The 13,075-nt window shown below is 35.7% G+C and overlaps 1 protein-coding gene across 2 annotated transcripts in view; it reads left to right on the top strand.

Annotated features, from left to right (window-relative positions):
- Positions 1–12,841, top strand: part of Tmem26 (transmembrane protein 26) — a 45,611-nt gene extending 32,770 nt beyond the window's left edge. For both annotated transcript variants that reach the window (XM_046419851.2, XM_046419852.2), the window contains exons 5-6: positions 6,278–6,354; positions 8,993–12,841. In XM_046419851.2, the coding sequence (XP_046275807.1) occupies positions 6,278–6,354; positions 8,993–9,384 (469 nt within the window). In that variant the 3' untranslated portion in view covers positions 9,385–12,841. The remainder of the gene's footprint in view (positions 1–6,277; positions 6,355–8,992) is intronic.
- The last annotated feature ends 234 nt before the right edge of the window (positions 12,842–13,075 follow it).

Consider the following 13,075-nt stretch of genomic DNA (forward strand, 5'->3'; position numbering starts at 1 on the left):
CATCAAAGCTTGTGATTAGCTGGTAATTTGGGCAGAGACATCAAATACTGATCCTTTATGATTTCTACCCTCTGATCTGTGTATTGATTGAGTAGCACATTTAAAGTTCAGGAAGATTCCAGGTATACTTCATCTTTTAATTTAAACTGGATCCTTTCGGGTCTTCTTTGCACTGCCAGCGATTTCTTAGTCAGTCACCATACAGGAAGGAGAACTTATCTAGGCTCTTTATAGCTCTCTCACTTTGACCATGTCTCCATTATATTTAAAGTTAGCTTATCATTCGGCTGTACACAGAGAGAACCACCCGTGGAGTTGAAACAACCACAGGGATTCATGACAAGTTCTTTGTAACCCCGCAGGAAGGATTTCAAATCCTGCACATAATAGCAGGAAGGAGTTTATCAGAAGGGAAAGGAAAAATGAATAAGGACACTGTCAAGGACAAGAAGTTGAGTGGGTCCTTCCTCTCAGAAAGGAGAGAGTCAATTTAGACCCTCATTGTCCAGTTTCATTCTAGATTCTCAGGGAAGTTTCCAGAGAGCCTCACCCAGGTCCACTTCATGTCATTTGACTGGCAGCAAAATTGCTTCAGACTTTCAAGTCCCTGCAGTGTATGGTCTAACCCCATGGAGGGGAAATTTTAGTATTATAATGACATGCTAAAGATCTAAAAGCAACCCAGGGTTACCTTGGTCTGGGCTGACTGGTTCTAATTGGAACTTGTTCTTACGGATTTTCTGGTTGGTAGGCTTTTGCTTCTGATTCTTGTGTCTTTCTGAATTCTGAAATCTGGTCTGCATAAAGGTCACAAAAGTTCCCCCTTTATCGTAACTTGTGTTTATTTTTATTGACAGGGAGTAGCATTTGAGCCTGCATTTCTTCTACAGATAAAAGGTTGTTTGCTGAGAAATGTACTACATCCTATTGACGTAGGCTAGGGCAGGGCCAGATTGGCCTTGATTTTTATTTTTATTTTTAAAGAAAAGCATGTGGGAGTTAGCACAGTAGACCCCGTCTACAGAATTTACTCTTAAATTCATGTTCCCACCTCTCACATCTGTCTGCTACCTATCAATCCCAAGTGGGATTGCAACCTCAAAATAGAAGAGCTGTGGATTTTCCCTTCAATTTCCAAGGAAGTTTGTTACTTATATTGACCACACCTCTGAGTGTGAGATTTCATACTTCTTTCCAAACCTCAGGCCACAGAGGGCCTCTGGTTTTCATCGCCAAGCACTTTTTGGTAAAACTACCATTCCTACTGATCAAGATGGTCTTAACATGTTCACAACTTGAATTAACTTTATGTGCTTTTACTGCCTAGAGTCCAGGGCTTCCTTTTTCCTAGAGCTTTTATTTAAAAAAACAAAATTGAAATTGTAAATCTTTTGTGCGTCTCTTTGAGATGTAAATCTTCTCCCAGAATCTTGAGGGTTGAAAAGCCAAGAATGTCTTTTTCAAGGATCTAGGAGCCAAGTCTTTTAAGTGCAGTAATGTATATTGTAAATGTAAAAAATATCATGAAGAAAGATAAATTCCAGTCTATGTGTGCAACATTAATACATGACAATTAGCAAACAGAAATGATCTAATCACATTGACTAACCTCCACCCTGAACTTTTCCACTAGCTCACCCCAGTACTTAAAAACTCCTATCTTTTGTTTCAGCAGAGTTGTGTTCAGTCTATCTCCCTTTTTGCAAGAGTGCTGAATTAATTCTTCCTTGACTGTTTAATTCCGTCCAGTGCAATTTTTCTTGAACACAGTCAGGCTGAAGATATGACAATATCCATGAGTAAAAATGCTGCAGATTCTCCCTACTCTTTACCTGAAGTCCGACATTTTCATGAATAAATGCTAATCAATTTGTTGTTTGCCTCTGGTTGCATTCCATAACCTGGAATGGTTATTTTTGACAATTTGTCTGGTGTTATACTTATTTGTTGGGGGAAAGATTTACCGACCTTTTGATTTTGCTGTACCCACCTTCTGACATTGTCATAAGTCTGAATTCCAACATCATTGCCAGGAGGAGTTCTATTGGCCATTCATAATTTGGAAATCATTGTGCAATCTTTTGCTGAATACAAATCATTTACTAAGAAGAAAATCTATTTCCATTACATTACTGGTATTTCATTGTATTTTAGTACACAAAGAAGAATCTTACTGTATTTTTACTGTATTTTTTCTTAATTTCTCTTTATTTTGCTTAATGAGACATTTCTTCGAGTCTAATTTACACTTTGTTTTCTTTCTTTTTCCTTCTCTCATGTATTTCTTATTCTCTTTATGTGTTTTGTCAAATGACTTTTTAAAAGCTAGCTAAATTTTCTTCACTGATTATCATTGTTTATAAGAATATTTATATTTCCAGAAAGAATTAGTTAAGCAAGTTGGCAAAGTATGACTTTATTTTTAATTTGCAGCCCAGGATGGAATGCTGATCCACCAAATGCTAGTTTTTTATCCTCCCAAGTAGGAAAATGATACATCAATCATTATACTTCTCAAGATCTTTTTCTCTTTATGAAGGCCATTGCCTGCCATGCTCCTCAGTTGACATGCATGAAGGTGGATTATACACGTGGAACCATAGTGGATAAATCCACCCCCAAGTTCCTTTGAAAATCTTGACTTTTGCAACTTTAGCTCAGTGATTTATTTTCATTTAACCTTTTTGAGTAATTTCACTGTGTGATTCAATAATTCATATTTGTCTGCTTTAAGATTTTTAGACCCACTGTTACACTGTTATTTTTTATAATTTTACCAATATCTTTCCCAATACCTATATTCTTCCGTATTTTATATGTGGATAGGTAAGTATGTGTAAAAATAAACATTCATTATTGCAAGATTATGGCAAGGTTAGGCTATAATTTGTCCCTATTTCCTAAGAGGATAAAATTGAGACATGAAAGAATATAAGAAGCAAGTTAACATCATCATCTTTATCATCATCATCAATAATAATAATAACAACAACAAGAATGTAATGCGTATTTGTCATTTGCTATGTGCCAAGAAGTTCTTTAATGAGTTATTTAGCACTTAAAGTAGCCCTATGAGCAGAGACTTCCATTATGTCCATTTTATAAGAAAAATATATATATAGTTAGAAAGTCTCAAAATTACCTGTAATAAAATAAAACTGACTTGCAGTGTTCTCTCACACTTAACCTGTGTTAGGTGTTGTTCCAAGATCTTTCTATCTTTAACATAGTAAAGTAATACACTTAAAACAATCAAATAAAATCTAATAGCTATTGTTATGGTTATCCTCATAGTGCAGATAGGTAAAATAAAGCATGCAGATGCTAAACTACTTTTATATATTCATGTAGCTTATAATTGATCAATCCAGGATGAGAGTCCCTCATCCTATTTCTCTAGAGAGAGTGGGAGCTGATATTTAAATTATGATCACTTTCTACTAGATCCCATGCATTACCACCACATTCTACTGTCTTGCAGACAAATTGCATATGAGTTTTTATGAGAATTATTGAAGTTTGGGATTACAAAAGACTTTAGAAGTGACCATCTTAGGAAAAATCTATTTTGCATCTACTGAAAAGTCCTCTCCAAAACATTAACAAGTTCTTCTGTAGGTCTATTTGAAAAATCCTATTACAGGATATATGGATTTAAGTAGCAACTTATTCAGGTTTGAGTTAATATTATTAGAAAGTATTTTCTTCTGTTGTGATGAAATTTGGGTTCCTACAGATGCAACCAGATGTTTTGAGCCTGAATTGTCCCTGTGAAATCACAGATATGTTTACTTTCTTTTCCCCATTATAGCCCTTTAAACATACTAAATAAAACTTAAAAGGAAACTTGTATGGTTTTCAGTTTCTTAAGCAATCCACATCTAACACAGCTCCAAATTCCCTTACCATAGTTGTCTCTCCCCATTGGAACAAATAAATTTACAAATTTACCATGAAGCATAATACATAATATTTCAGGTGTGTTCTGAGTATTATAGAATAGAGTAGGGTTAAAACTTTCCATTCCATTCCTGGAAATAGCATAATGTAATGGTAGAAATTTTCTGCTCTTAATTCTTAAAACCATGTTACTTTAGACAATGTACCTTGATTCTCTATGACTCAGTTTCCTCCTTAGTCAAATGTGAATGATAATTATGCCTACTTTGTTGAGTTGATATGAGAATCAAGTGAGATCATGAAGTGATCATTTAGAAAACTGCCTATTACACACGTCTCAAGGTTGGAAACTACAGGTAACATTATTTTAAAATTCAGGCACTTATTGTGTATAGAAAATGAATGTAGATGTGGATGTTACAAAGAGAGAAATATGATATCCACGTTCCAAAGGCACTTCCACTTAAAATTCTAGATTTTATATTTCTTGTGAGTTGACCAATTGCATTTGATTTTGGAAAATCATAAATCAGTTCACCCTGTGGATTTATAATTATGTAAGAGTAAGGAAAAACCCTGGAGCCTTTTTCAAAGCTGCTTCTGAAATGCTCTCTCTTCTATCCTTTCTTTCTAATTTAGGTTTATCCAGTTCCATCTTTTGGAATTCTGATTGTGTCTTTCTAATTCCTGATTTTCTGCCAAAGTTCCTAGTCACATGTGCCTGTGAGAAGCCTTTCTCCCATCAGTGTTGTCAACCTGGCCCTTGATGGAATGTGAAGTAGAACAGAATCAGAGAAAGATCTTGCAGCAACTCATCAGAGGACTCCTGGGGAGTCATTTACATAGTTAGGAATCAGCCTTGAAGTACTCACACCCAGAACATTTCTTAATTTTGTTAATAGGACAGTTTGGGAAACTTTCTCCAGGAAGCTTTTTATAAATCCAAATGTCTATCATCAATTTATGTAGCATCACCTGCAGATGAAATAAGTTTAGAGCAGTGCAATTGTTCACAGAGAACCTGTGCTGATTCTTGGTAATTACTGTCTTCTTCTATAAGGGTTCTCAGAAATCTTTTGAAGAATCACTTGTATAATCTAAATAGGCATTAAAACTAATGGGCCTTTTGTATTTTAAGATATATTTCTGCTTCTTTTTGGAAGTTGAGGCTTTTTTTTTTCCTGTCACCAATATTGTCTCCACCATTAACTGCCAAGACAGATCACGATGGCTCAGAAAATCTCATTTACAAATTCTCTCAGAGTTTTGAAATTTTATTTTTCAGGGTCTCAACACTTGAAGCATTTATCCCTCACAATCACCCTATTTAGTTTGGTTTCAATTACTCTTCCCCTGATGCTTTTCTAGCCCTCTCCAGTTGAAAATCTCTCTTGACAAAAGAGAAACAAAAATCTATTGTTCATCACTGACTTCAAGTTGATAACTTCATTTGTATTCTTGCTAAAAATAAATATGACATTGGTACTTTTAAAATATTCTTTGCATTTCCATTACCCCTATTCTTTTTGACTTTAGTCTTCTACACCATTTTCTTAGCTCTAATATATCCGTATATTGGCCCAAGCACAGGCCCTTGTGTATATTTAATGATTCCTTCAATAAATGTATGTTGAGTCCTGAGCTGGGAAGTAGCTCAGCAGTAGAGTGCTTGCTTAGCAAGCATGAAGCCTTGGGTGTGCTTGTGTGTGTGTGTGTGTGTGTGTGTGTGTGTGTAACTATATCTATATATTTATATCTACAGCCTGTTACTTTCCAGGCACAGTTCTAGACACAGAGTATACAGCAGTAGATGAAATAGACATATTCCTTGTTTTACCGTCCAGTATCTGGTATAAATCTTTATTTATCAAATATTTATTTATCGCCCCATTTTTTCCACCTAAAGACACTTTTCTTTCACATGCTTAACTTTTTAATTTTAACCATTATTTTACCCTTTGGGGAGACATTTTCAATTAGACTCTTATAATCCTGGAAGAATCATCAGCGTCTCCCCCTGAAATTTCTTGAAGTCAGACCTCTCAACATCCATGTCAATATCTAACATTTCCTCCTTACACTTCTCTCCCATAATGTTTCCATTCTCTTGTAAAACTGATGAGCAATGTGGGAACAAGGGGTTTTGTCATAATTCATGCTTATGTTGAGTGTAAGTTTTAGATTTTTTTATGTTTCATTTCTTTTTCATTATTCCTTTATGTATGGATTTTTTCATGGATTTATTATATCACCTACATATTTTTCCAAGTTGTAAGAGGTTTATTAAGAATAGATTCATATGTGGGTTGAGAAACTTTCTCTATTCTGCATGTGATCATATGTTTTATTACTAATTTAAAATTTTGTTGCATTCTAGGAATAACCCTAAGCTAGTCTGTATCATCCTTGCTTTATGGACATGGAGTATGTTGCAGTTTCCACTGGACCTGGCAGGTAAACGTCTTGAAAATTATGCAAAGAAACATCAGATTAAAACTTTTGATTGCAAACTCTGCTAAAGTTAATGAGATAATTGAGAGAATTATCATTTTGATATTCCAGAGTTAGTTACAGTTCAGCTTAGGAGGAAAGTAGATGGAAACATTGGGAAGCCATGAGTGGATCCACTGGTGCATAATGAGCTGAAGATAGTTCGGTGGACAATCACACAACTTTATATTCACTAAAATAATGGATCCACCATTTATGATCTGTAAAATCCCCTGAAAATTTTTTAGTGTGTCTGTGGCTTAGTTTCTTCAACCATGAAATGTAATTATAATCATGACAGGGAGGGTTGATGGCTCTTGTGATGAACATAGAGTTTATAAAGAGTCTAGCAAGTTGCTGGCATAAAAGTAGTATCTCTTTGATATTCGTAAGGGTTTATTTTTGTTCCTATGTAAGAGCCATGTATTGGGGGAATAATCGATGTTTGAGGGCCACAAATGAAAAATTAAAATTTTTCTCCATGACAGCCCTTGTAATGACATTTGATTTTACTTGAATCAATATATAAACCTTAAAGACTTTGCAAGAGGCAAGCTTTGTCCTGGACAGTTCATAGTAGCAAGGATATACAGATGTTTTGTCCAACATGGTAGCCACTTGACATGTGTGGCTCTTCAAATTTAAATTTATTAAAGTCAAGTAAAATTATTGGTTTAGTTCCTTAGTCACACTAGCCACATTTCAAGTGCTCAAATGCCACATGTGGCTCCCATATTGAATATGGATATGGGAGTAAAGATGTGGAAATTTTTACCATCTCAGAAAGTTCAGTTGGTCAGTGTTGACATGGAGCCATACCACAGCTTTTTGGTACCATGGAGTTTTGCAATTCTGCTGGGTAACTCCTCACTTTGGAGAAATTCTGGAATTTAATTATTACATTTTTCTTAGTCTGGCTTTTTTTTTAAATACTCTATCTGCTGGTCTCAGGGTTAGAATGAATCCTTAGGACAGGCATATTTAACTTTTTTTTCTGTCTTTTTTTTTTGGTTCACTTTGATAAGCTCAGAGACCATTTTAGATCTTAGCTTCCACTTTGCAAAACAAACTTGTCATCAGAACAGATGGAAAGAGTTGCTGGAACTTTTTCAAAAAACCGAAACCTAATTACTAATTAATAATGACAAACAATTATATTCTAACACACACACACACATACATACACACACTGATTTTGTTAGAGTGTGCCCTAGAAAGTGCACAATTCTTATTAATCAACTGATAGAATATTAGCTGGTCATCTGGTCTGCTGATAGAATATTCAGGCCCATCACTGTAAGTACCCAGTAATACTTTTAGGGCCCTCTTGGAGCCACTTCCGGACTCTTACTTCTTAGGAAAAGCCGTTACTGATTTTTATGTTGGTTTTTATTTTGTCATTCACTATGCTTATCCTCACCCTCTCATTTCTTGTGGTTTATAGCCTTGCTAAGAAATTTTTTTATTTAAGAAAGAAATTTTGTGAATTTCAGGGGTGATAATGTTATGCAGCTGTTAGAAAAACAAAGACCAAATGTTACTTCTGACTAAATCACTATTGTATTTTCCAACAAAAAGTACATTATGTTCACCCATATCAAAGCAGCTTCATAATATTTGCAGGCTCCAGTAAACGAAGGCATTCTTTGTTTGAAAACTCCAAATGGAAGGCTTCATTATTATAAAAGGATTATTTTCTGTCCTTGACCCTGAATTAAATTTACATTTTATAAATTAAAACAAAAAGTTTCATCTGTTGATTGGACCTCCTTTTGTACAACTGGAAAATCAGTAATTATATCCAGTCTTTCTAGGAAACTGTGAAACAAAAGCATAAGAAATTAGGACAAAATAAAATAACAATGGCATTTATTTGGACTCTTCCCCCATTAGAAAAATGTGTTTGACATGAATTAAATTTGAATTTGATTATAAGCGCTTGGGTTTTCACAGCACATTTTACACATATAACTGAGTCAGTCAGAAAGAAAATAGGTAGATACTAATGAGAAGTTCTAGAATGATCTGACTCAGGTACACTTTGTCAAATTTAACAGTCAAGGAAGCCACTCATCATTCCAAAGGGAAGATTGAATGAGAGAGGGAAGAGAAGCAGAGGTGTCATTTCTAATTAAAACAAAATGAACCAATGAGTAGGAAACCCTGACCTCACACAGACGGTTATCCCAGTTTTCAAAGGAAGAAACTGAGGCAAGAAATAAGCTGTTCATTATCTCGCAGCCAGACTCCCCCAGATGAGTCCTTGAGTCCACTTCTCAACTGCCATCCTACAGTGCAGGCCTCCAAGACACATGTGGCAGTCTCCTTAATTCTTTATTCTCTGTTTAACACTCTATTTAACTGAGGCTTCCTCCGAGTGAGAACAAGAGGCTGATTTGAATTTTTTTTTTTTTTCAGTTAATGAAAACCATGCATTGGGAAGGACCAGGGAGCTTTCACCTGTTCCAGACAAAATTAAATCAGAGTCATTTCCCACCATTTACTAGTATAGGGCCCATTGTTATTGACTTGTCTGATTTCATCTGTCTTCCATTTCTACATTTAAGAGAGGTACGCTAATGGGTCTGTCTTGTGTTTTCAGTACATCACATCGAGTGCCCCTTGGCTGTGACAAGGCGGGGATACATCAAGCAGTTCTTCTGCCAGTGCAGTTCCTCTTTGTGGAACATCGGAATCAGCGTCTTCATACAAGATGGCCCATTCCTTGTTGTGAGGCTCATACTGATAACCTATTTTAAAGTGATAAATCAAATGCTGGTGTTCTTCGCGGTGAAGAATTTCCTCGTGGTGGTGTTGCACCTCTACCGCCTGGTGGTGTTGGCTTTGGGATTCCGTGCTTCCCTGAGGCACCCGTCAGAGGCCACCAATGCAGAGCACAGATACCTGGCTCAACCCTCTGGGTCAAAGGAGGGACTGTCCATTCCTTTGCGGGCCTCCCCAGTCACCTCGGAGGACTCCCATCTGACACCATAGTTATTTCTTCTCAGCAGCATGCAGCTACAAATTTTGACTTTTGGATTTTTCTTACAGCCGTGGTGTACTCCTTCTTCTTTTCCCCCAATCTTTGCATATGGTAATTTTCAAAGAAACAACATGAAAAAGTGATCTTAAGTCAAAGCAGAAGAATTTTCTCTTTTTTTTTTTTTGACGAAATGGAAGGAACATTTGATTAGTGGCTATGGCTACAACCTCCTTGTGATGGTATCAGATGTGATAGTTGTTCAATAGCTAAGTGATTTGTTTGTGTTGAACTGTTTCAAAAGCTATGGACAGGGTTGCCGTGACATGCCCTGGAAAGATTTAGTGCAGACAAACTGTCGCAGCTGTTACCTGAAAATATAGAAGCTTTGAACTTTGGCTGCATTGTCAGACTATCTCGTCTAATCTTTTCTGCAATGTCCCTCTGACATCAAAAAATGTACATTCAGTGAATGCAGAACAAATGAGGGAAAAGTGCCTTTAAAATTACCTCATTGTGAGCTGGAAGCAGAGAAAATCTCTGCCCAGCTTCCATATCATACAGAGCCGTATTCATCGCTACACAGGCCTTCCCACGAAAATCATTTTTCTGGGCTGATGTGGTATTCTGTCATGGCACATATGGTCTTACAGAAATTTTATTGCTTTTGGCTTGGGTACTACAAAATTCACAGCAAGCCATTTCGGTTACGTATCTACTGGTTGCAAAGCAGGAAATACTGGTAAAATGCTAGAATAGTCACAATTTCCACTCTGAATACGATTTGCAGTATTCATCAGTGTTTTTCTGAACCCACTTTACTGTTTTCTGTATTGCCAAGTCGCATCATGTGAGCTGAACCAGGACAGCTCAGGAGCCATGAATAAAGGTGTTTTGGGTCCTTAAATGTTACCATGGTTTCTGGTGTCTGTCAGCAGCAGCAAACATAGCTGCAGCTCCTTGAACGGCCACCACTGAAACTGACTTGGGCTTTGGTCTCCAGAATGTGGGGATGGAGGGTTGCATCAGCCCCATCCACTGCCCTTGATGGATGCTGGCGTCAGTAGCAACTTACCATCGCATCCTGGGAATCAGGAAATGCGGTTCATTTGCTCACACTGGGACTTCCTTTTTCCACTATTGAAATAGCCATTCTTTCCCTTTATACATCTCTGGACTCTGTATGATCCTTTTAAGGGTATGCCCTTAATTGGGTGTGACCTATTGACAACTGTTTGGGACAATTTTATGTACAAATCTGGATGTGACATGATATCCATTTAAATAATTAGATAAAAAAGTTTTAAAGACATATTCTGGTTTTATGCAGAGCAATGTATATTTTCCAATAAATTCTATTTCTTTTCTTCCTCGTGCTTCTATTTTTAACATGATTGTAAAATTACAGATGAATTGAACAGAATACATTTATAATTTTGCACAATAATTTTATACAAGATCAGGAAATTATATTTATATGAAATACAGAACTTGACAACTTTTAAGGGCATGTTATTTAAATTGCTTAGCAATGGAAAGCAAAATAATAACTGCTATTTATAAAAATGCCTCAGCAGAATCTGTTTTTGTGTTGACTATTTTATGTTGAATACTTTCTTCCACAACATGTATGTGCTGCTTATTATTGCAGATTTGCCCATGGCATACTTTTCATGTTTTAATTTTTTTTATTCCAGCAAAACAAACATTGAGCCTCTAAAAATAGATAAAGTATAAAGTAGTACGGCTGTTGCAAAGATATTTTTAAGTGCTTTCAAATCTGAGACTTGGCTTGGTTTCTGAATGAGTTTCTAGTGTTTAAATAAAGTATTTTGTAATTAGCACTCCTCCAAAGGCCTGGGAAAGAAAAATCCTGTCCAAAAATCTGGTTTTATTTAGAGTGCCAGGAAGTCAAAGAGCACCAGGACCATCTAGGCAATTAATGGTGGCAAAAATAGACACATGTTTTGCAAGTTTTCCCAGGAAAATCTGCTAAGGGCAGCATTTGTTAACCTAATTGCCAGTACTCCCACTCCTATAGACTGGCTGCTTTTACAGTGGGGAAAGTAAATCTATATTTGTTTAGTTAATTTGAAAAGATCCCTAAGCCCAGGTTGTATCACTGATGAAAAGTTAAAAATTTATTAATTTGATTGTATATTTTTATTATAAACTGCTAAACATTGTAATGGTTGAAGACTTTCAAGTGTTTGCTATACAGTGGCTAGACGTCAGTTATCTCCTATATGTTGACACCCTGGGACTTGTTTCCAGTTTATTTCTAATAAGATAATATCTCACATCATCTATATAGTGTGATACAAGCCATGTCAACTCCCAACCCCAGATACAGCACATTCCAATTCCCAACCACTGAAGAAAAGGGGTTATTTGTTGTTGTAGCTGTTGTTGCCATTGTTGTCATTTAACTGTTTGATTTAAGCTCAATCCCATATCCTTTGTACAAATACCATTTGTGAGAAAACCATATTGTATCTGTTTTAATAATACTGTGCAGAAACACACCTCCTTACCATCTCTTGTGTTTTCTTTGCCCTTTTGGAATGAATCTCAGATGACATGATGGCATGGTAATATTAGTAAACTGTTTTTCCTTTGATTATTCTGTTAATTTTTATGTAAGTTGTGATAACAAAATAAAAACCTTGAATTGGTCAAAAACATCTTTTCTAATCTTCCATTGAAGAGTCTTAGATAAATTCCCCCATTGGTTCTGTTGTTCCACTAGACCTTATATAGCCATAAAGATACAGCCAAGAAATATCAGAATTCACCATTGTAAAATTAGATATTAACTTGTTATTTGAAAGAAAAATTTCAGAGCTCTGGGGGGGGCAAGAATTGGAGATGCACATGCTCTAGGATTTCTACCAGCTTTCAGAGTTGAATGTTGATGCTCATCATCTTTGACATTTAATATTGATAACTCTTAACCAGTTCTACTGTTACAAGAGAGAAAGAACTGCAAGATCCAGGCTCTGTCTACCTTCCATCTTCTCCAAGGAAGTTAAAGAATCTGCAGAGCTTTAGAGATGCAAAAGTAAAATCAGTCTTGAATTACAAGAGAGAGAGAGAGAGACTATATGTGTGTGTGTGTGTGTGTGTGTATACATATACATATACATATTATTTTTTCTAATTCCACACTGCTTTTTACTAAGGGAAATTCTAATTTGCTCTCAGAAATATCTGATTAGAGTTAAACCAGGCAGCTGGAGGATTTTTTACAGCTTTGAAGCTCAAATAACTTTGTATATGATGGGAATAACTAAACAATGTTTGAAAAATTAAGTGCCTCAGCCTTATAGTTTATGTGTGTCCATCCTCAGAATCTTTCTTACTGGAATACTGTGTATTTTCTTTCAGTATTTATATTTATACTATTTTTGGGCTTTGTATGATTGAGCTTTGTATTTTGTGATAGACATTAAATAGTGTGTGCACAATTTATCTCAACGTCTATTTTTTGCCTACTTTTCATGTCTTTGTTCTCTACTGTAATTCATTTCCTTTATGGTTTTTAAGCTCTGGCTAAAAAAATAACTGATCTATTTAGAATATGATTAAAGTGGCATTTCAAACCAGTGAGGAAAGAATGACCAATTTTATAAATGATGTTGGGAAATTTTGCAATCCATCTGGAAAAAATAAAGTTAGATTTTTATCTCATGTAATATATAGAGA

Source organism: Marmota monax, unplaced genomic scaffold (genome assembly GCF_021218885.2).
Source record: "Marmota monax isolate L192 unplaced genomic scaffold, Marmota_monax_Labrador192_F-V1.1 WCK01_AAM20220418_F8-fsc00019, whole genome shotgun sequence".
Lineage (NCBI taxonomy): Eukaryota > Metazoa > Chordata > Mammalia > Rodentia > Sciuridae > Marmota > Marmota monax.